General features: G+C 43.0%; 2 protein-coding genes across 17 annotated transcripts in view; one reads left to right on the top strand and one right to left on the bottom strand.

Moving 5' to 3' along the window:
- Positions 1-18088, top strand: TMEM243 (transmembrane protein 243). Of its 9 annotated transcripts, none has more exons than XM_074340678.1 (6): positions 1-149; positions 874-1173; positions 15094-15144; positions 16180-16284; positions 16944-17049; positions 17488-17618. In XM_074340678.1, exons 2-6 carry the CDS (start codon positions 1096-1098, stop codon positions 17526-17528), a joined length of 381 nt encoding a protein of 126 aa, XP_074196779.1. In that variant the 5' UTR covers positions 1-149; positions 874-1095; the 3' UTR covers positions 17529-17618. The 9 variants fall into 9 exon arrangements, with proteins under 9 accessions (XP_074196779.1, XP_019605316.1, XP_074196780.1 ...); XM_074340679.1 differs by having other exon boundaries at positions 33-149; positions 877-1173; XM_074340677.1 differs by having other exon boundaries at positions 35-212; positions 877-1173.
- The window catches only part of DMTF1 (cyclin D binding myb like transcription factor 1), a 45252-nt gene continuing 39529 nt past the window's right edge, over positions 17913-23635 (bottom strand). For 4 of the 8 annotated variants that reach the window (XM_019749749.2, XM_019749751.2, XM_074340669.1 and 1 more), the window contains 4 exons: positions 21032-21187; positions 20151-20513; positions 19448-19592; positions 17913-19233 (listed from right to left, as the gene is read on the bottom strand). In XM_019749749.2, the coding sequence (XP_019605308.2) occupies positions 19124-19233; positions 19448-19592; positions 20151-20513; positions 21032-21187 (774 nt within the window). In that variant the 3' untranslated portion in view covers positions 17913-19123. The remainder of the gene's footprint in view (positions 19234-19447; positions 19593-20150; positions 20514-21031; positions 21188-23635) is intronic. The other 4 variants (XM_019749752.2, XM_074340672.1, XM_074340673.1 and 1 more) reach the window with 2 other exon arrangements.

Raw genomic sequence — 23635 nt, 5'->3', positions numbered from 1 at the left:
GTACATAGGATTGGCGGCCTCGGCCGTGACGTGACCTGGGCGGGCCAAGTCGGTTTGCGACAGTGGCCGCGGGTCCGGGCCGGAGGATACGAGAGGAGACCCGCAGCGCAGCGCCCTTTTCGCGCGCCAGCTCGCCCCCAGCCGGAAAGGTGTCTTTCTTCCCCAGGCGTCTCGCCCTAACCCCTGAGCCGCGGCACCTAATCCCTGCGCAGGTGTGGACCCGGGACCTGAGGTCCCCTGCTCAGCCAGGACTCCCCAGCGTGCAGGCGGCTGGGGACGCCGAGGTTTGGCCTGCGGGCGCGGGGCGGGCGCTGGGCTTCGCGGGAGGGTGACCAAACTGAAGGGCCGAGGCGGGATTCTCTCCTCTGCTTGTTCTCACCAGGCCGCTAGTGTGGCCACCGCTGCCGCAGCGAGCGCCAGGAGATGCAACACATGAGGGGGATCCAAGTTGCTGGGCCTGAACCCGCAGCGCGGCGGGAGGGCTCCGCGGAGTGCTCGGCTCTCCTTCGGCAACTAACTTTTCTCGTCGCTGGGGAATTGGAGGGGGGTGAAGAGGTGCAGAGGGCTTGGAGCGGGGCTTTGAATGAATTCTTCCAAGAAAACTTTTCCCTCGTGAGCATGAAGGTCTGCGCGCTCACAGTAGAACATTGAGAAGGCCGGGGGTGCGGAGAGGGGTGGGAGTCACGTGTGGCCCGGGGCGAGGGGAAGCCGATTTGCTCTGCGCGCTGCAGTGCCCGGCGGACCGTGCGATCGCGAGCCGGGCGGGCAGAGCGCTGAGATTTGGGGAAGTGGGAGCTGCTCGGGCGGGGTGGGGGAGGGGAGGGTCCCGCGAAGAGGCAGCTACAAGGTGTTGTTTTCTTTCACTTCCTGCAGCAGCTGCTCAAGATGAAGAGGAGAGCGGGGCTTGGGCGGAGCTGCCTGATCCCCCGGGTCTGAACGCCCACCCACCGCCGCTGCCGGGACTTCCCGGACGCTCCAGGGGTTCGGCTATGTGTGTCCGGTGACCTGGCGCCTTGGGGAGCCGAGGACCTGAGACTTAGAGAGGGAATGCTGGCTCGGTTTTGAGTGACTTGGGGAGAGTGAAGACACCCCAAAATGGAGGACTTCTCTACCAGGATCTACGGCACCAGTGTTCTGGACAACAGACCTTTGTTCGGAGAGACGTCGGCCAAGGTGAGAGCGGACCGGGACTCCAAGCCTAGGTGTGTGTGTTTAAGTGTCTGCCTGCCTGCCTGCCTGCCTGCCTGCCTGCCTGCCCTCGCTGCCAGAACCCTGACTGGGTCCTTCTGTGGTCCCTGAAGCTCTTGTAGGAGGAAAGAGCGGGTTCTTCAACCCCACTTTCCTCTGAAGATATTTGCCCTGCTACTCGGCTCCTTTGGGACAGGGTTGGCCAAGATCCTTGAAGGCTGGGAGTGGGGAAAAGTTCAGAAAGTTCTGGGCTGTTGGGGGCCCTTCAGTGGAGTGCGGAAGCCTCTGAGGCGGGGGATGTGGGTAGGGTGTTTGCACTTACGCACCTCCAGATGGAGTGCTAGCTTTCAAAAGGCTTCAGATGTGCACCTGAGCTTTGGTAAAAAAGAGCCAGGCCTAGGAGCTTCTGATATATACAGCCGTTAAGGGTTTCTTGCCGAGGCAGTCAAGCAAAGAAAAAGAGGAGAGGCGTTAAATGACTTTCTTTGTTGGCATCCATTCCAGGAAGTGATCAAAGGGTCTCTGGAGCCAAACAAGCTATCGTGCATTACTTTAAGCTTTTAAAAAGTATGTCTTCTTACAAGCTTAATCATGTGATGTCCTGGGCCAGTCATTGAAGAGAAGTCCTTTTCCGGTCCTCAGCATTATTCTTCTGAGTTGTTTGGCCAAGATTAGCCTGTTTTTGTTTACCTGGAAAGTACCATTGGTAATCTTTGACCGCTGACAAATTGCTTTCAGCCTCTCAGAAAGTAGGGCACACGAGTTCAGAGCTTCTTGGGTTTCTCAGCTTTGGCAGGGACCTGTAGCAGAAAGGATAGACACCCAGGAGTCTGGGGCAGAGCCCTGAATCTGGAAGCTGCCAGCCTGCTGCAAAGGCTACTAATTATTATTAGTATGTTTTAAACTCTCTATTTTGCTTTCCTGTAGAGTGTCTTAATAAGAAAATGTTTTAAGCTTGATCTTTATGAAGATGCACCTTGTTTATCTTGTGGCTGTGCATTATTATCTCAGTCCACAGTGCACCTGGTTTGAGAAGCATGGCTCTAGTCCAGTAGATGTTTCTATTTCTGCTAACATTATTGAGCATTATGTGATAGGCCCAGAGGTCCAAGGAACTCAGCTAGGTGGAGGAAATACATAAACAAATGTGATGCGGTTGGATCTCTGCTATTATGGGACATAGAGGAGGCATGTTGGGGTAAGAGGAGAAACTGGTCACTTTTATTTGGAAGCTTGGGGAAGACCTTAGAGATTGGTTTCCCCAGTTAGTCTCTGGTAGCCTTGGGCTTTCAGATATGAATGTTCATAAACTGAGGGTTGACTAGAAGAGGATCTGAGGTCTAGAGAGTAGCGGCAGCTTGCTACTTGAAGGGGTCACATCCACGGCATCTGGCTGTCCAGCTGTTTTGAGAGCTAAGAGGTTCAATACTCCCCCACATGCCTTGGTTCACAGATTGGTGTTCTGGGTGATGCAGACTTCTGACCTCATTTAACCCAATAGCCTCTGAGCACTGAGGTAGATGACTTGGTAATGGACTTGTTGATTTATATAGACACTTACAAATATTGATGTTTTCTGACTTACCTGGGCCTAAATAGTCAATGACTGTAAGTTTCCTATTGCCTATGATCCATTTGAAACCCATCCAAAAACTTTGCTATTCCAAATGTGTCTCTGTTTATTGCATACATATTTAGTACAAGAGTATATAGCGCTGGCATTACCGAGGCATCTTTAGGCATTATATTAATAACAGTAGATTCAGCTACTCTGAGTTCCCTTGAGCTCCCTCTGTGGAGCTGACAATGATTGGACACAGAAATTGTACAGAATGGAAAAGGAGAAAGACCTCTGGTCTGAGAATGGAGAAAACATCATGTTTCTTATAAATTGAGGTGCCAGACATGAAGAAAGAGGTAGCCATCTTTAAATGATTTTATTTGAGGACCTGAAGTGGGCAAGTCACAGGGATGGGGCCTCAATGCCGTGTTTCCCCGAAAATAAGACCTAGCTGGACAATCAGCTCTAATGCGTCTTTTGGAGCAAAAATTAATATAAGACCTGGTATTATATTATATTATATTTTATATTATACTATACTTCCCCAAGCTTCCCAAATAAAAGTGACCAGTTTCTCCTCTTACTATTCCCACGGAGGACAGTCACTGCCAGAGCAGGGTGGATTCTGGGGGACTCTCAGAAACCCTTCACTGGTGCCTGCATGTAGGTGTTCCCAGTTTGTTCTCTTTCAGATGCCAGGAAATGACACAATAGTCACTTTATAGTGGAAACTTAATATTAGTGAACTATCACTTCTGAGGAGAAAATCAAACAAGGGAAAAACACCCTTCCTGTCATCATCTGACAGATCTTCTGAGCTCTTACATTTGCCTTACAACAACCAACCATATGTAGCCTCTCAATTTTAAATTTAGAAAGAACTAGAGCTTCAGGTCTAGTGCCTAACTTTAAGGAAAAGATGACCGAAACCCACAGAGCAGAGTCTGGAGGGAAGTTGTGTTTGCTAAGTGCCAGGCAACATGCTAGGCTTTCAGCTTTCCCATGTTTGATCGTCGAATTCTTTTACAAGATGGGCATTGTCATTCCTCTTTTACAACTGTGGAAGCTGAACTGTAAAGCAGGCTGCTTGTTCAGTCACACAGCTAGTTCTATGGTAAGGTTTCACCAACTCCTTTCATGAGTTGATAGGATAGTAAATTATGCAGCCTGTGCCATGTACTGCTAAAAGCACTGTAGATACTCACTTACCTATTGCCCTTTCACAGGAAATAGGTGCAGTGGTTCACCCAAAGTCATGGCGTGAGTGCAAGATAGTGGAATCTACTATAGAACAATAAATATGTAACCCAGCAGGCAATCCCCGAGGGTACCTCTGTCTTCAACTGTACTCACACATAATGATTTCAGTTACTGAACTCCAAATTTATTCAATTTTTAGCATATTGAGGAATAACTGTACAGATAGAGTCATAGAGTGAAATGCAAAGCAAAACAGTTCTCTGTCTTTACACAAATACCTAAGTCATAATAGACAAAAAAGGAAAGATGATCATTTTTTCTAAGAAATATGTCCTTCATTCTTTGATACCTTTGGAATCATGTGTTGCTCACAGTGGGCTATCTTACGCCTCCTGGTCAGAATGTCTGGTTGCTTTTTTCATCTGTTTTTATCCATCCTAAGTTCTAGGATGGTTAAGAGAGTACCTCTCTTTCAGGTGAAAAACAAATGTGGCAGTATAGTACATATCTTTCAGATGAAAAACAAATGTGACACAAATGCTACGATAATACAGTATATCTGAGGCTTCTAAGCCTGTGCTATAGCTTAGCACTTTCTAAAGGAGCACACTATCCAAAAGAAATATAATGTGAGCCACATACATGATTGTAAATGTCCTAGTAGCCATATTAAAAAGGTATAAACAGATGGCATTAACTCTATTCAAAATACTATCATCCAATGCATAAATCAAAATACTGTCATTTCATTATATAACCAATATAAAAAATGGAGATATTTTTACATTTTCTTTTCCATACTAAGCTTTTGAAATCCAGTGTGTGTTTTTCACCTACAACCCATCTCAGTTTGGAGTAGCTACATTGCTGGTGCTCAGGATCCACATGCAGCTACTAGTAATGTATTGGATGGCGTGTTTGTAAGCAAGTGAATCATTAGTTACGGTGGTCATAGTCATGTTTGTGAAATGTATTTCTTTACTGTGGGACTTCTCAGAACTTTAGGACGCTAATTTTCACTGGTACTTTAGTTGGAGAGGGTGGGAAAGTAGTGCTTCCTGTACTGTTTGGTGGTGTAGCCTTTTAGCCCTGGCACAATGCCCTACTCAGTTCTTACCTCCCCCTGCCCCCACCAGGAGCGTTAGTGAGACAAGTTTCTACAGAGCACCCTTTGGGAAATGTTACTCTAGGGAACACCTTCCCCTGTTCCTCTCCTGCCCCCTCCTCCCCACCGGGTGAACTAAAACCTAGAGCTAGTCCACCCTCTCTTGCCGATGGCTACCTTTAAAAGTTTGCTTTAGGACAACACAGTTGGTGCCATCTTTGTATGTAATGGACGGGCATTAAGTTATCCTTGGGGCTTGTGAGGTAATCTTGGTTTCTTGATTTGCCGGATCATCTGAAAACAGTTTCAGCCGGTCTAGACTGATGAACCTTGGAGGGGAGGGACAGGATGTCTCTGAGGGGAGAAAGCAGACCAGTATCGCGTGTGTTGCTGATGCAGACAGGAAAAGGAAGAATATCACACTTGGTGCAAGGTCGTGTAAACCAATTTCCAGACCAGCATGTTGGTTTTTGCTGATCACCAAATAAGTGATTCGTCCTCTTAAGACGGGTAATGACAATTCTTGTCCCTCTATTCCTACTGGGATGTGATATAAGACCAGTGAATGATTTTGGGAGAAGTCACATATGTTGAACTCAGATAATATGTGGGGGTCCTCTGTGTAGGGGCAAGGTCGTGGGCCCTGAAGCTCAGGTATTTGGTTCCAAGGCAAAAGCTCCATGTTCTGAAGTATTTTTCCTGTACCTCCTCTCCTCTTCCTGTGAAAAAAGAGAAAAGGCGCAACTAAACAAAAATGGTTAAAAAACAAGGTCTTTTCTGACCTGTAGTCCGAGTCAAGCAATTCAAACTTGGGGCATTTGCCTTCTCCAAATAATAGTGTAAGATTAGAGTGCTGCTGCTGGTCTTTTTGGGGGTGTGCGGGTTACTGCTTTATTGAGAACAAAGCTGTGGTTCAGATTGTTGCCTGCCTGCCGCCTCTCCCCTTCCCAGAGCCCCACAGGCTGTCCTCCCAGGAGTGCAGGCTTCTGGCTTCTTTCCTTTGACAGAGCTTCTGGGTGATCCTCGGAGCCCAACTCCTGTCTCCCTCAAAGGAGGGCTAGTCACCCCAGGGACTGGATCAGTTGTCCCCTGGCCTCTCTTCCAAAACACTTTGGTTGCCGTTTCTTATGCTGGAGAAACAGTTCAGGCTGATAGATGCCATGACTTTTTTCATTCCTTTTCTGATAAGTGTCCTCTCCCCATGCCAAGACCACAGGACTGGCATTTGTATTGTTAGAAAGCTCCTTAGAGGATGCTGGTGTGTAGGGAGGGCTGACACCCCCTGGTCTTAACCAGGCTCTGGGGGACCTCGTCCAGGCTGGCACCTCCCCACGGACCCCTTTCCTTTAGCTGCCTCCTTGCTCTGTCAAATGCTGTTCTCCTTTTTGTATCACCCTCTCTTCTCCAAATATCTGAATTCTGCTCAGTCTACCTCCCTGCCTTAGAAGCTTCCTTATAACCCATCCATGCTTTCCTCCCATGAGCCTGGCGGTCAGAGATGTCCCAGCACTTACTCCTTGTGCTGTGAGGGAGTTATAAAGATCTTGCCTCTTGACCAGAGTATAAGCTCCTTGAACGGAGGAACCAGTGGCCTCATTTCTCTAGACTTCCTAGCAGTAGGCACAATCCCTTGCCCAGTTCTCAAGTCTATGTGTATTAAGTTTAAAGTGAAGTGAGAATTCAGTGTCACCAAGAAGTAACCTGCATTCTCGGGACATGCTGAAGCAGCAGGAGAAGGTGGGGGCTGGTGTTCAGAAACCTGGAATGCTGATGCCAAAACGGGCAGTAGTGCTTCAGGTTCTCCCCTCCTTGCTGAGCGTCAGTAAAAAGGCCAGCAGTAAACATAATGCAGTATTGTATAAAAACACCGAAACGGAGGCCTGGCCTCTCATGAGCGGATGGTCTCCTGAGTTCTCCTCTCTGTAGATGCGGTTTTTGCAGGTCTGTTGATAATAGCCTGGCTCTACTGAATTGAGTCATTTATTTCTTCGGATCAGCCCATAGGCCATGTGTAGGTATAGTGACCATGTTTTCTGAATTGCCATAGGCACATGTGCGTTGTCAGACCTGAGTATCTCTGTGGGAATGATGGAATGCATTTGAAATGGGGGCTGCCCTGGAAATTGGGGTCAGGGCATGGGACCAACTCAGCTCACACTGATCTCTGAGGAGCCTAAGCTCTCATTGGTTAGACGCCCATGAGATGTGGTAGAAAAAATTCTAATACCATATTAGCAACCATTACCAATCTTCTATTAAATATCAGTTACTGTGTTCTTGGTGCTTTCCGTATATCATCTAATGCTTACAGCAAGCCTGCACGCTCTACCCCTGTACAGATACGGAAATTCAGGCTTGAAAGTGAAGTGACTGATGCAAGGCCACAGGCAGGTAAATGGCAGGAGAATAAATCTAAGTCAGGTCTATCAGTCTCCTAACCTCACAGTCCTTGCAGTATGCCTCCCGTTCTGAAGGTCAGCACGTAAAAATTGGGCGCTTCCTGTGGGCACCACCTGTAGGGATCATTTGCCCCTTAACACATGTGGAGTAGGTTTCCTATTTTTACTGTGATCTGATTTCCATAAGTGGTGCTTCAGTGGAAAGAATGTATTTCAAGTGCATGTATCTGAGAAAGAAGCTGGCAGGATGGGTACCCCAAAATACTCACAACGGAAAGATACTGCAGAATATGAATCTGAAATAAGGGAAATGTTTAAAAATGTCTGTCCTTTACTTCTGAGAGAAATGAGGGGAAAGTTGGTGTTCAGGTCTACACGTAGCGCTGGAGATGATCAGGGTGCATCTGAGAGAATTCAGAGTGTGAGAGTTGTAAAGTGTGGGTGTGCCCACGCTCTCATAAATCCTTTCTCATGCGTCCTCCTGGCACCATTCAGTCTGGTGTTCCTTTGCAAGTCTCAGAACAGTAGTACCTGTGACCAGAGAAAAGGTGTCCCCTCGCTCTCCACCCAGTGGATGCTCTCCCTAGGGTTGTCCCTGGTGACGGCTTGATGGGAAGCTCCTGCTTCGTCAGAGCCATTAGTTCTGGAGGAACCAAGTTAAACACACTGGTAAGGCCTGTGGTTTCTTGCTTCAGCTCGGCCCAAACTTTCTCCCGCATTTCACATCCTCTCAGTATGTTTATTCCTCGAGGGCTGCCCCTTAGGCGGTTGACCAGGCCATTTCCAGAGCTTTCCTGACAAGAAGTTATCCACCATGATTTGGAAGAAGGAAAGGAAAACCATTTCTGAGAATTGGCCTTTTATTTACGGTATTGGAACCCTTAAGTGTGATTGAGAAATACAGAACTTTGGACACAGAATTGTAGGATGTGGCTCAAGAGTCTGAATCACTCCTTCCACATTAACTGTGGTAGGAAATGGTGCCCTTTGGACATGTACTACATGCTGAATAGACTGCCTTTCTTCTCTCTCCCTCACAAGAGAAGATAATCACTGTCTTCAGTGACCTGAAGAAAGCGTGGGCTAGGGAGGATGAGTACTGAATTTAAAATGGGATTGAACCCTTTAATTAAAGGATGAGTGAAGTGCCAGGGAGCATGGAGTAAGAGAATAATTCTACCGGGGACATCAGATCAGAGGGCTTTTGAGTCTTAGACCTGGAAGCAAAAGTAAGATGTTTGACAGGAGAAGGTGACTGGGAATCCCAAGCAGGAGGTCCAGCTTGTGTCACGGGTGGGTGCGGGAACGTATAGGAAGTGGCAAGGGAATGTGTGTTCCTGTGTGGCTGGACTAGAACTTGGGAGGCACGGACAGGAAAGGCAGTGCTTGGTTAAAAGCCTTGAATGCTGTGCTAAGCAGTATGATTTCCTTCTGGAGGCTGTAGGTTGTTGCGTGTACACATATGTATTCTTTTATTCAGTTATTAACCATGTTTATATTACATCCCAGGAAATGTGCTATGTGCTGGATGGTATATCTTTTCCCATGGAGCATGTATATACTGCAGGGGAGCCAGAAAGGCGTTAAACAAATCCTTGTTCTTCTTTCCATTCCTTATTAATCTTCAGTCATCCTGGCTGCTGGTTTTTCCTTTTAGTTCTAAAGCTTACTTCCGACTCAGGGCCTTTGCACTTACTTACTGCACTGACTTGTTTGCAATAAATACCCTTCTCCCAGATCCTTGCAATGTCTCATTCATTTTTCTTATAAAGGCCCCTGCTCACATGTCACATCCTCAGACAGAATTTCTTTGAATAAAACTAAGGCCCCCCATCGCCACCCTGGTCACTGAATCCTCATTTACCCTGTTTTATTTTCTTCCTAACTTCGTAACACTTACCATGTCAGGAGGGGAGAATGAAGGCTTGACATCAAAGTTGGAAGCAGGATGGCTGGAAGGCTCTTCTGTGTTGGAGGGAGTTGAAATTTTGGGGCCAGAGATGGACTCCATGAGGGAAGAGATTCAACATAGAAATGAGGCTGGAGATAATTAATGAAGCCAGGGAAGGGGTGCAGGATTGGCAGAGAAGCTGGTCACCTTCTGGTCCTCTTTAGGCCAGAAGGAATGAAAGGGGGAGGAGCTTTCCTCTTTTTTGTGGTATCTTTTATTGTAAGGCTTTCTGCTGGTATATACGCTTCAAGAATGGGATTAGGAGCCTGAGTTGAGGTAGAGCTTCTAACCACTTTCTGGAAAGACACAGGGATAGTCACCCTGAAATAAAAGGCCATGGAAATATAGGGAGGGCCCAAAACACAAATTTGTTGTAAACTCAAAACACAGATTTGTAGTAAACTCCGTGTGTTCTTTCAGTTAGTATTTGAGTATCTAATATATGCTGGCACGGTGGTTGGCAGAGGGAAATGACCAGTGCCACTATCCACCAATACGGTGGCACCTTTGTACGATCAGAAGGTTATGTCCACTCTGGGTAGTGGCAGCGCTCACAGCCATATGGCTTTGTTTTATCTGAATTAGACAAAAGTGCTCCTGCCTCTGGGTGGATGCAGGCCCGTGCGGGTTGCACAGCTGGCAGGGGGCAGCATTGGGCTCGTTTTCAGCCATACAGCCGTGTGCAGTGGCCCAGAGTCCCACAGGGAACAAGGCAGACTGGACCTTAGCCTCCGGGACCTTACGGTGGAGAGGAGGGGACACACGAGTAAACTGGCGGGTAAGTTGGGACAGTTGAAAGGTGTCACAGCAAGGCTTGACACCAGAGCATGGAAGAGGCTGGGGGGCTGAAGGTGACTCGGGACTAGGTTTTCTGAGCGTCACGAGGGGATGAACATACTCACAGGAAGTCTGTGCGTTGCTGAATCTGCTGACTCTGTGGTCAGAGATTGGTAGGGAGCCCTCACGTCAGAGTTTTGGGGTAACAGATTGAGGGGACCTCCTAGTCAGTGGATATGAGTGAAGACCAGATTCAGGGCAGCAGAGGAGGGGCTTGGAGAAAGAGGGATTTGGCAAAGCAGGTGCTGAATACTTGAGGTAACAGAAGAGGACAGGAAGAAGGTGGCACAAGACTGGCCAGGGACATATGTTTCAAAAATAGAGGATGTCTTATTCCACTTGGGCTGCGCTAACAAAAGGCCACAGACTGGGTGTTTGTAAACAACAGACATTTCTTTCTCACTGCTCTGGACGGTGGAAGTCAGACCAGAGTGACTGGGTGAGGGCTGTCTGCTGGGTTGTAGACGCCTCATCGCGTCCTCACATGGTGGCAGAGGCTGGGGAGTTCTCTGGAACCTCCTTTATAAGGGTGTTAATCCCGTTTGTGACCTGGCACCTCCCAAATGCCTCACCTCCTGATATCATCAGTCCGATGGGGAGTGTGGCACGTCAGCCATCCCACCTCCCACCTCACTCTGGGGAACGTAATACCTTCAGCTTTTCTATGGGTCAATATAAGAAACGACTGTGTGTGAAGTAGCTGCGTTTTCTGGGTCCCTGTATTTGCATAGATCCATGCAGCACACTCTTCTTAGACCCAGAAGTTTGCCCCTTCTCCTGGGTCTAAGAGCCTTGAAGGCTCCTTTGCTTTTTGATTGCTGGGGAGTTGGTCTTCTACTCTGGCTCTGGTGCTGACGCTCTAGAGCCATAAATTGGTAAAACAGGAAGGGACCAGATAGCATTTGATTTGCTAGCCCCAAATGGGTTAAGGGATCCTTTTCAAGTCACGTACCTAGCCAGTGGCTGAATGCAGATGAGAGCGTTGCAACGTCTTTAACTCTAGTTTCAGGGTTCATATATATTGGTGTAAGGATTCTTAGACCTTTGAACTGCTCGTTAGGCCTGCATTTTGCAAAGAGCATTAGGTAGGAGACCTTAACCATTACCTGGCTGTATGACCTCAGGCAAATCAGTCTCCTGGAAACTAATAGTTACCTGTTGGTAAATGGAAATAAGGTATTCCTTACTTGTGTCACAGGGTCACCTTCACCCATCCCGGGTATAAATCCTTTACAATGTATTGCCATCTTTTTCTCTTTTCCCATTTCAAAGGAGGATGAAGATGTGACTCCTTTGAGCTCAGGCCCCTTTCCTCTCAGCTCTCAGGAATCTTGCTCACTTATCAGCTATCGCCACGTGCCTGATTTCTTTTTCTAACAGCCCCGCCTTTGTTTTCCCTGGGGTTCTTGTGAAGTTCCTCTTCATGCACCACCTTTTCTTTTCCTTCTTGTTCATCTGTTAGTCGTCTTTCAAGTTTGACTTTCTCTGCTTTTCTCTCCCTGACGGCCCACCGTACTTGAACTTCCTTTCTCCTTAGCGCCCTCTTGTGCTCTGGATAATGTAAACTTCTGGAGGGTAGGGATGGTTTTATTCATTATATTTGCATCTGGAATATAGTGGATAATTTTTTTTCCAGTTTCATTGAAATATAATTGAGATAAATGTTTACATGAATCCATAAATGACTTATGAGGTAATATGTCAGAATCCCTCTCAAAGCTATACTATGTACGTATGTGTATGTTTCTTTATATGTTCATGTGCTCATATGTGCACGTATATGAGTTAAGACTATCTCTCAACCTGGTGCTGAGTGTTTACCTTTGGGAAGGACATCCTGATTCTCTGTCCTCTCTGCAGGTAAGGATCAAGGCTGACTCTGGCCCTGTTAAGCTTTCTCGGGGAGTGAAAATAAGCAGCAACATAAGGTTTAAAGCTCTGGGTGGGGAGCATAGTTTTGGTAGATGGAAATAGGTAATAATAAAATGGGAGGAGACAGAGCTCTAAGAAATTGAAATAACTGAGTTAATAGAGACTTGCTATGGAAGTGAGAGTAACCTGAGTTTGCGTACATTCCATAAATTTTTCTTCATGGACTCTAGTTCTGATTTGGAGTATATTCTAAAACTCCTCTGGAATGCTAACTTACTGGCTCTATAATTATTCTCTATTATCCTTTTTATCGTTGGGGATTGGAGCTGGGCAGCGGCTGAAGCCCTGAAAAACAGTCTCTGGGCCCAGGGAAGGGACTGTACCCTATGGTCTGAACTTCTCAATATTCAAAATAGTTTTGTTTAGACTCTAAACTTTAGACCAATGCTTCTGAAATTTAAATGTGCACACACATCACCTGAAGATCTTGTTAAAAGGCAGATTCTGATTCAGTAGGTGCTGGGGAAAGGCCCAATACTCTGTTTTTCTCACTCTTAGGAGAGACCAGTACGCTGGGCCACAGACCACACTTTGCGTAGCAGGCGTACAGGAGGAGGTCTTCCAGTTACCTCTGCTGTCTTTTTGGCCGGGACTCATGGTTACTTTGACAGTGGAAGGCCTGAAGCCAAGGCCTCGGCTTGGAGAAGGAAAACCCTGTGAGAAACCCTCTGCCATATCCTCAATACTTCATCCCATCTTGGGAGTCCCAGAGACTGTGCGATAACAATAGAGTAACTGATATCCATGAAGGTGTCTTGCAATTCCATTTGGTGAACTGTCTAGAAGGCAAGCAGGAAAGTATTCATTAAAGTTTAGATATATTTCCATGAATGATTAAAACCAGTTGGGCTTGCATGGGTAAGTTCAACAATCTGAAAAAGCTCACTTATGAGGACATCTTCATTCCTGAAGAGAAACACTTCACAGTAGTACTTTGCTGACAGGCTTTTTGAGGGGTCATCTGCCACTTGGTACCTGTCTAGACCAGCAGTTGCTCTTCCAGCTCGGAGTATACATGGATTCTGTTCTGTTGGCATTGAGTCCTGTCTCCATCACTTCCTGGTATTGAGAACTTGCCAAGTTCTCGATTTCCCTGAGCCTGTTTTGCCGTTTGTAAAAGTTATACCATTTCATCCCAGGATATTTTAGAAAAGAGTTACAAAAACTCCTGGCATAGTTACTGTCCCTTTACCATTATTTTTACCTCTCCGCCCTCCCCTGCGCTTTGATCCTGGTTGGCAACTTGCTGTGCTATTCAGAGTAGTGATTCCTCTTGGCTACCTCTCGGCAGAACCTCGTCACTGGCTTCTTTCCATTGGTAAGAGAGCTGTGGTGAGGTATGCAGACCTTCGTAAGCTTTTTCAAATCCCTGGAGCTCCTAGAGATGGGAGCAGGTGTTCTTGACTTTTTGGAATAGACCAGAAGAGCTTAGTTGACCCTCTGTCACAAGGCAAACACAGTGGGGCTGCCACTAATAGATTGTACATATGAGAATACACATTGACGTTAAACACACACTTATTTTGTTTTGTGGGGGAATAATAGATTTGCCCCTGGTTCTCTTTCCAAAAACTGGTCCTTAATTTCAGAATCCTGTGTGCTCTGTAGGCTTCTCTAGCTGAGGCGCTGGTAAGATTTGGTGTAAGCCTTTCTAGTTTAGTTTAGTAAGGGTGTGGCTGGAGTTGCTGCCTTTGTCCTCCATAGCACACCCGATGCAATACTAGCCTTTCCTTCCTCTTCCCTCCCAGTTTTGCCTCCCTCTTAACTTTGGATTCTTATCTTTAAATACAGTTTGGAAATGAGTGTTCAGTGGCTGCTCTGTGCTTGTTCCTGTACCCTTCCCATCTCGGAGCTTTTATTGGCTGTTCCCATACCATATCCTGCCGTTCTCTGTTCACACGTCACCAAAAGCATCTGTAGGACTACTGATTCATTACTCAGCTTTGACTTCTCAGAAATAAGAATACTTGGTATTCTCATTGTCCGTAGTGTTTCCTTGTCAGGTCTTAAACCCTTATGACCTTATTCTGTAAGCTCTGTAAATGACTTCTATCAATCTAGTATTATATATATGTTATTTATATTACTAATAATATTAGTAATATATATAAAGTGTAACATTTTAGACCCTGGAACTGAAACTAAATCTAAGCAGTGACAATGATTTAGGAATCATTTCAGAATCACTTCTCACTTGCTGTGTGACTTTAGGCAAATAATTTAACCAAACATTGGGCCTAAGTTTACCTTAACCCATAAAGTGAGGATTGGGTTAGAGCAGAAGTTTTTCATGCCAGGTTGGTTGGGGTGGAGATGGGAATGCTAAGAAAGTTCAGCGGATAAGGACCCCAGGCTCCCCAATCAATCAAATGATTCTACTTTTGTGTATATATTTTAGACTTTTGCTATTAAATACGTTGGAAAACTAGTGGTCAGATGGTCTGATTCGCCTCCAGCCTTGGCATTCTGCAATCCCTCAAGCAATAGCATCTACTTTGCAATTGCATTAGACAAGGATGCCTGAGCTGTGAGAAATAGGTCCAAACTCATTATGGCACTTGACATCATCTAGTCTGGTTCCTGATGCTTGTAACCAAGGCTGGGCTGGCCACGCGAATGCTCCAGTCCCTTTGCTTCTCATACCATTTCCAGCAGCACATGGATTGTTTGTAAGCCTGCCTTGTCCATTCTATCCTTCTCAGTCTTTGAAAGACGTGTAAAAATGTCCCTCCTGTAGAAATCTTTTCGTTGGTTGTCCCTGTCTCCCTAGAGTACCTTTTCCCACTTGGCCTTTCTGGCAATTGTACGTCTAAGAGAGGGCCAGGATCTTTGTTTCTTCTAATCACCCAATGCCTCGCGTTGTACTTTTCTGAAAGTGCCGTGGATCCATCATGGCTCAAAAACTCTTTTTTTCTTTCAGGATCGAATCATCAATTTAGTTGTTGGCAGCTTAACATCCTTATTGATTCTAGTAAGTATCATTATTTTGTGTGTCACCCAGGCTCTTAGCCAAAGTTTTGAAAACTTGAGTGTTGTGATTCAGCGAACTCTCCAAAAAGTACTTAAATGGGGCCAGTCCAGGAGCATGTGAAGTATTCCAGTCATAGTTAATGCTTTCAATTTTATTACCACTTAAAACTGCAAGTGGTAACTGGAGTAGCTGAACTGATTTTCACCCTCACCACTCTGATTCAATACGTGAGACAGTATGAGTCAAATTAACTTAGTTTTTTGTTTGCCTAGTAAATAAATATGTATATGTCAGTGGCTACCAATAACGCCCTTCTGTACATAATCTTAACTCCCATTTTTCCTGCTAATATTGAGTTTATTTTGTTTTTAAAGCACATTATTCTTTGGTTTAAAAAGATTTGGTCAGCATATAGTAATTTTTCATCCTGTTCTACGGCGTGGTGCTATCACAATAAAGTAAAAACAAAGCTCTATTTTCCACATACTGACAATGACATTGGCACATTTCATTAAATGTAAGAATATTTCAATGAACTTTGTTTCCACGACTTAATAGAAGGAATGGATATATTGCTGTATCTATGGTAGAAACAGAACTCTACAGGGCATTAGAAACCTTTCAGTGTTTTTCATGTTAAGCAAAAAACAGTTTTGGTTTTATTTTTTTGATGGAGTATTCATATTAACAAAAAGGTTAGAATTTTTCCCAATACAATGATTAATCCTGGGAATGAAGCTGAAATGCTTTCTAATCTTTGTTAATGAAGAGTTTATTTTGAGTTTAGTTTTCACTGCTCTATGTCTTGTTGCCTTTTATAAATGAGGAAAAGGTTACAAAGAGGGGGTACTACAAGAAATAACACAAGCATGTTTACAAATATTTTATTAAATGCATTAACATTCCAGAAGGCAAATCTGGTGGCAGGTGTCCTTTTACAATGTGAGGCACTTTGTAATATTACACTGCCTAGACTCCAGTCTAACCAAGTCTTGGAATTGCTTGTGAGGCCTGATGTAATTTCTCTTCATACAGGTAACGCTGATCAGTGCTTTTGTTTTCCCTCAACTACCTCCAAAACCGTTGAATATATTTTTTGCTGTCTGCATCTCTTTGAGTAGTATTACTGCCTGCATACTTGTGAGTACTGTTTAGAATTTAACGTATCTTTGAGGTTTGAAGGTTGCAGTGCCCAGGACAGATTAGCCCTTGGTCTATATGAAAGGTTATGTCTAATTACAACTCCACCCCACCTCCCAAAGATGCCGGAATTCTTAATACTAATTGCAGGGTTTTCTTTTTTTAATCTGAGTTTCTTTCTTTTCTCTTAAATCCCAAAGTTAACCCTAAAGGGAAACTGTTCCCTTGAAAGCTAAAAAACAGAAGGAAAATAATAGTTAAAACACTTAGGTGGTCAAAGAGTTGATGTAATTTACTTAACTCATTTTCCTTCAACGACTACATACAGGCCCCAACAGGGTTTGGGAAGTGCGATTACTGCTCTTAAGCTGCAGTTGTGTTCTTGTCACAAGAATGTTTGCTTTTATTACAAAAAAGCCTTTCTTTTAGGTAAAGAAACAAAGATGGTGGTGGGTTTCAGTTAGTTATTTGCCCAGTTGTCAGTCGGTAGTTAGCTGTTTTATTTCCTTTAAGGAAAAGCAGAATCAAAACCGTAAACCCTTAAAAGCAATTGTCTCGACTCACATCGGGCTTAAATCATAACAATACTGTGCTTATCTGAATTAAAATTAAATGGTGGGATTATCTCCAAGCCTCTAATTTGCTGATTTCTGCTGTAGTCCTATGACCTGAGGGAAGACTACATCCCACTCTGGGAGCCTTTGGAACAAAGCTACCAGAGATGCTCTCCTCCTGTTCCCAGCCTGAAGCCAGGAGTGACTAATAGTGAGCTAGTTTAAACCATATACACACACGTGTGTTGAAGCCCAATTTTGTATTGGCAGTCTGAATGCTATATAAATGTAAAAGTTGGCTTCCCTTCCAGGGCCTCAAAAAATTGTTTCTTTTACTCAAATATATTTAAAATATGTGCAGAAGGTACATATTCTTGGATGGCTTGCCAAATGATTGGTAGATTGTGGTTCTGAACTTACCACAAAGTTAACTGAGAAAACAGGAGTTAAGTATAATCTTGGAGGTGGAAACTCAGTTGGTACTACTTGAATTGTAAAGAATAAGAATTAAATTCTGCCTGCATTAGCCTCAGGAATACAGATAGATTAATGAAGACTGTCTCATTTATGGGAGAAAGAATTAGTTTCATTTTAAATACTTGACCCCACGGCTATTACTTACACTTATATTTAATTCTTCTTCTTTTAGATCTACTGGTATCGACAAGGAGACTTAGAACCGAAATTTAGAAATCTAATTTACTATATTTTATTTTCTATCATCATGTTATGTATATGTGCGAACCTGTACTTCCATGATGTGGGAAAGTGAGACTGCCAAAGAAAATACTTACCAGGTCTCTTCAAAGCTATAAGGACTGTGAATAAGGCTGGGTAAGGTCTGCTGAAGAATCTCCTGCACAAGTCTGACACATGATTTTCATGTTACTTGTAAATCTAAATTCCCTCTTGCAGGGGATATATATCATAGATCACTTTGCTTTTTCTTTAAGGAGCTGATGTTGCACTTAAACATTCCAGCCCTCAGACAGCACAAGTAATTTTCACTTTTGAAATTAAAAATTTTTATAATGTAATTGCATGGCGAAAGGCTATGTAACAAATAATCTTACATTTTAAGACAAATATTCTTTTATTTCTGTTAAACTGAATATACAGTTGTTCCCTAGGCAACCAACTTTTGCTTATAACTACAATTTAATATCACGTTAACAAAACACAGACGGTGAAAAGACAACTTTGATTGTGAAGGTCTAATTACAATAATAAATAAAATAATTTATACAAGGTTTTTTCTTTTTTGTGACTTTTCTGTAGGGGTTATATGCATTAAAGCCCTAAGAGGCTAGTTTTGGTTTAACCTTAGCATAGGAATGACTCGATTTGTTTCCTTTCATTACAGAAGCAAATTTTATTGTTTTAAATTGCCCGAGAGGGAGCAGTTATATCGCACCCTCACCAGCTAATGCACTAAGTGAATGGCAAACTCTGATACCGTCCTTAGCTATTTTCTGGATAATTTATATAGCAAAACATGTAAGAAACAGTTACGGTATAGAATAGGGAACTTTACTTCCTTCCCATTTAATTTTACTTCAAAGTGCTAATTTTGTAAACTGATGAAAGTGGGTTCTGAGGGAGTGAAAATTCTACTTAACTTCTGATGAGTTTTGTTACTACTCTCATCCATATTCCCTTTACAAATAATAAAAATACCTGTAGTGAACGTTCTTAACTGTTAATGCTTTCTATCCAGCTTAAATGAGCTCCCACTGCCAGCAATGGGTAAACCAAAGGTAACTGCCACAGTCACCTAGGACTGTCTCCTCGTGGGCTGGTCAGGTCTGAAACTAACGGTAATCTCTTTGAAGGTGGTGTGGTCACTGGTAAGCTCTAGAGCACGCTGATGTGACTGCTCTGAAACATGAACAGGCCCACTTGAGACCGGACAGACTCCTGACTGACCTTTAGAGATGAACATTACTGCTTTTAAAACAGTAGTTAAGCTTTGGTGATTTTAAACTTTTCTCACTGGCTGACGTGAATGAAATTCCCTGCTGACAAATGGCACCAATCACAGGGATCGCTGTAGTTAAGCTCCCCCCACTCCACTCAGCCACACATGTTCATAAGACTAGACCTCATGATACATTTAAAGGAGGTAAAAAGTCATAGCAGCAACACTGTATGTGGCTTAAGCACTGTAGCTATTTAAAAGCCAGAGCAGAATGGTAAGTTAAGCCTCTTGGGAGTTGCTCCTATTTCTTTGGAGATGTTGTAATTAATAGTGTGGCTTCTTTGCCTGAACTACCTGTAAGAATTACCTAATGACAGTTTACCAAATCCTCAACATCCTTTGAGTCTTCTGAAACAGGACTGCCCAAAGATGATCCAATGATATTTAATTCTTCTCGATGATGCTGGAGTATGGGGTCTGCAATGAGGAAGTTTCAAGTTAGTCTTAAATGTACATATTCTCTAGTCCAGGTCATGAATTTAGAGTAAGTATTCTTCTACCAAAGTGTAAAATTTAACAAGACTAATCTAGGTTGTTGGATGAAGAAAGTCTAAAATAACTGAATTAAATGCCTGCCTGCCCGGTTTCCCCCTTAAGACTTAGTAGGCACGTGACGGAGCGGTAACAGCACCTGTTAGTGTTGTCAAAGGCAAGACAGATTCTGTATCGATGACATCAGATGCCTGGATAAAGCCGTGTGGTGAAGGAACAATAAGGATTGTTTCATCATCAATTGTTTGATCAACTTGTTCTTCTATAGTAGGAGACTCTAAATCCTAAATAAAGATAAAAGGAGAGTGACTCATATTCCTTATTTTCCTTAACATCCAAAACACGTTTAGGTTTGAAAGGACTTAACTTTTAAACATTATCCCATTTTAAAATTAGAATATAAAAGAAAGGTCCTAAAATGGACAAAAGTAATAACTTCATATCTAATGTACTAAATATTAAAAAAGAACTTAAAAGAACCAATTTGGTTATAGGTCCCCTGAACATAGAAATAATTCTGTTTTATTGTGGGGTGAGGTTCCTAAGCTAAACCACAAAGATCGATGACTACCCACCCTCAGGAAATTGCTTCCATGGGTTCCAACAAACATTTCTAAATGTCTTAGAGGTGGAGAGGGAAAGCTTTTAGTGAGAAACAGTAAGACAGCTGGTTGTCTGATACTTGTGAGGTCAGAGGTGGGGGTTTGCACTTTATTTAGTACCTAAGAAAAAAGGAAGGTACCAGAGGATATGACTCCACAAATTATTTCTAGGCTCTTTCCAAACTGTAGGTTTGAGCTCAAGGTGAGAACCCACAGGCTATTCCCTTAAGTGCAACTTACCTCCGTAACATAAGCCCGGGCTAAATGAGAGGGTGATTCCTCCTCTTGTTTAAGATCTTCTGTTCTGACCATAACACTATTCATCAGTTCTGTGCTATTTTGGTCACTGAATTTGGATACATGAGCATCATTAAATGATGTCTCTACAGTCACCTTAGGTTGATGAATTTCACCTGGGAAAGTGTCTGCTTCCAGGGCATCTGGAGGCTCAGGAAAATCAGATGAGTGAATATCACTATCTACTGTCAGTTCTGCTTGGGATATGGAAGCAGTGATGTCCTCTGTGGCGACTGTCTGAATGATGACTCTTGGTGTGTGACACTGCACTGTAACATTGTCACTTGTGTTCAACAAATGTTCTGGCTATAAAATGTTAAAGAAAACAAACAATGGCAAAATGAAAAAGTACCTACCATATTCAAGTTATAGGCAACAAATGACATTTATAGGTGCTAATATGGGCTACTGTTCCCCCCACCTCTCACCTCTGGAAATGTAGTGTTCTTATCACTACTTTTCTAGAAACCCTGTTCTTTTCCCTTCGGGGCCTCTGCTCTCCTAAGGTCCCTATTCCCCTAATATAAGTCCATCACAGGTAAGGAGACACGGGGTGAGGGATTTACCCCAGTGAAGGCAGAGTGACAGACTGTATTTGTTTTGGCTCTTATATTTTGCATCTCCTAATCCTGGTTCCTAACAGACTCAAATACTTGAACTGAGCTAAAAAATCAACTCCCTCCCACCCCCAAAGATACTGTTATTGAAAGCATATAGGTTCTATCATATTATTAAAAACTGGAAAAATGTGGTGACACTTGTCAGTTAGCCAGTCTTCTCTACAAAAACTAGAAAAACCAAGTAACGTCTGTAAGGTGACATACGGATAAAGCATGAACAATGATCTGTTCCGGAGAAGCAGGAGCAGCAGCTGTCAGGGTCACTGTGGGACTAGCAGTCAGAGTTAGGGGAAGGCCTTGGCTTGAGCTTGTCTGAAGTAGGTAGGTGCCTGGAGTGCCAGTGGGCTGTAAATGGAAAGACTAAAGGAGAAAGAAAAACAAGATCAACATAGGTACAGCAGACAACTAAGTAAGGAGACTTCGTAGTACTCCTAAGTTCAGCTTTGCATCCAAAATGGGGACTGACTTTAATTTACTAGCCACAAATGTACTTACCAGTTGAAGGTGCAAATAAGTAATAAAATGAAGGGTATGATATTCTTGACTATTTATCATAGGTCATTACCTGCCCTGAAGGTTTAACAGAGAGGCTAGGCCTTTCTCCTGCTCTTCACTGCCTGTATTTATGTGGTCCGGTCTCAGGTCTTTGTTTCACAGCATCAAGACAGGGTCAAAAGAGCTGCTTTCCAGGCAGTGACCCAGCACACCCATCTGCCCTCGTTACCCTTTCTGTAGCTCACAAAAACTTGCAGTCTCCAAGTTTAAAAAGCTTCACATTTTTGACAAGGCACTGCAGCAGTGTTAACTTGAACAGAATTTTTTTCATAGTATAATTTTAGCAAATATTTAGGGGAAACGTAAGAAACAGCGATTAGCAGTGTCCTGACGGAAAAAAAATTTCTACTTGAAAAGCTGATAAACAGATCTTACATTTATTTTTTGAGACTACGGAAGCATAACAAACTATTCAACACCCGTACACCTTTCACAGCCATTAAGCTTCTATATAATAACTTGAGTTTGGTTTATCCTAACATACTAAAGTAAAAGTAGTTGCACTTAAAATAGAGCTGGAGGTTAAAGGCATTAGCCTGTTCTTTAGTTTGAAGTGATCTGTGGACTTCAGCCACAATGGCTCTCCTGAGTACTAACTCACTGGATCTCGGTTTCCTTATTGCTAAAGTGAGGCTAAGAACTACGTCTCATGGAAAGGGTTGTGAGGATTAGAAATGATTACAGTGGTATCTGGCACACAGTGTGGACTCAATTTCTTTCCTCCATAAAAGTGAAAGCTGATTGTTTTCCTAATGGTTGGTTGTATTTATTAATCACATACGGTCAGGCAGTAAATACTTTACATGTATATTATAATGCATGTACTTTATTTAATGTATGAAATACATTCAATGCTCACATTTTTTTTGAAGCTGAGGCAATATTATCATCCCATATTAAATGAGGACAGAAGTCTCTAAATATTTTATTAGAACCCCGTAAGTAAAAACCCAAACACATACCCTAAATATATATCTACAGTTTATTTGGCCATGGGGAGGGGAAGGTAGTGAAAAAGTGAAGTTCTGTTTTCTACCTGTGAAAAAGGGTTATCTTATACATCCCTATTTTGGAGACCACTGGTGTAGGAAACAGGTTTAAGTAAACTTGTAGTAGAAGTTCCAAGGTTGTTCTCAAAAGAGAACGTTTTGCTGTGTTGGCCATCCTTGGGAGATTTGGCTGTAGAGAAGATAAACTCTTGCACTAATACCACTTGTTTTTCACAGCAAATAAATCTTGACATAATTTAAATAGAAGGTATTTTATATTTTCTTCATGAGAAATGAGGTAGTTCTGGGTTTACCCTATTTTAGAATACAGAGCAAGAAGTGGGACTTAAAATTTTCCATTACCCCCCAAAAGAAACCCCATTCAAATTAGCAGTCATGCCCCATTTCTCCCCCAAACCTCTTAGCATAGACAACGACCATCTGCTTTCTGTCTCTATAGGTTTGACTATTTTGAACGGTTCAAATAAATGGCAGTCATACACTATATGGTATTTTGTGTCTAGTTCCTTTCACGTAGTGTGTTTTCAAGGTTCATCCTTACTGTATGACGGTATATATTAGTACTGCATTCATTGGATTGTCAAATAATCACTTGTGTGGCTATAGCACGTTTTATTTACCCATTTATCAGTGGATGGATGTTTGGGTTGTTTCCACTTTTTGGATATTATGAATGTGAACATTCATGTACAAGTTTTTATGTGAGCATATTTCTCTTAGGTATACCTGGGATTAGAATTGGGTCATATGGTAACTGTATATTTAACCTTTTTAGGGACTGCAAGATTCTTTTCCAAAGTTGCTACACAATTTAGGACTGGGACTTTCAAATTCTGTATCCCCAACGGCTAGAGCAATGTTTAATAAATGAATATTGTTAAATAATCCGTTCCACAACTTTTTCTCAAATAACCAGTGAACCTTTTGCTTATGTATTTGCTTATGACTTAATACAAAGCCATAGCACGTCCTCTACTCATTGGCACTGTCATTTTCATATATTAAAAGAGCATGTAATTGGTTTATATACAGATGAAGAAAAACTAAAATTAATTATAAAAGTGGAAATCTGATTTACATGTCTTCTAACCATCTAGCCTCAAAAACCATGGACACAGTTGTACTTAATGTCAGTCATGTTTTTATATTTCATTTGCTTAGGTGTAACATTTCTAAAACTGATACCAAATGATCTTTCTTATACATAAAAATGGCCAATATCTATCAACTTTGTGAAGTATTA

This window comes from Rhinolophus sinicus, linkage group LG09 (assembly GCF_036562045.2).
Source record: "Rhinolophus sinicus isolate RSC01 linkage group LG09, ASM3656204v1, whole genome shotgun sequence".
In the NCBI taxonomy this organism is placed as follows: Eukaryota; Metazoa; Chordata; class Mammalia; order Chiroptera; family Rhinolophidae; genus Rhinolophus; species Rhinolophus sinicus.
Note: the sequence above shows the minus strand (reverse complement) of the source record. Positions and strands in the feature narration are given on the sequence as shown.

Bases quoted from the DNA above. Each gene is read 5' to 3' on its own strand.
- TMEM243 (XM_074340678.1), top strand. From the start codon at position 1,096: ATGGAGGACTTCTCTACCAGGATCTACGGCACCAGTGTTCTGGACAAC. The intron at 1,174-15,093 runs GTGAGAGCGGAC...TTTTTCTTTCAG, and splicing joins TCGGAGAGACGTCGGCCAAG to GATCGAATCATCAATTTAGT. The intron at 15,145-16,179 runs GTAAGTATCATT...CTCTTCATACAG, and splicing joins TAACATCCTTATTGATTCTA to GTAACGCTGATCAGTGCTTT.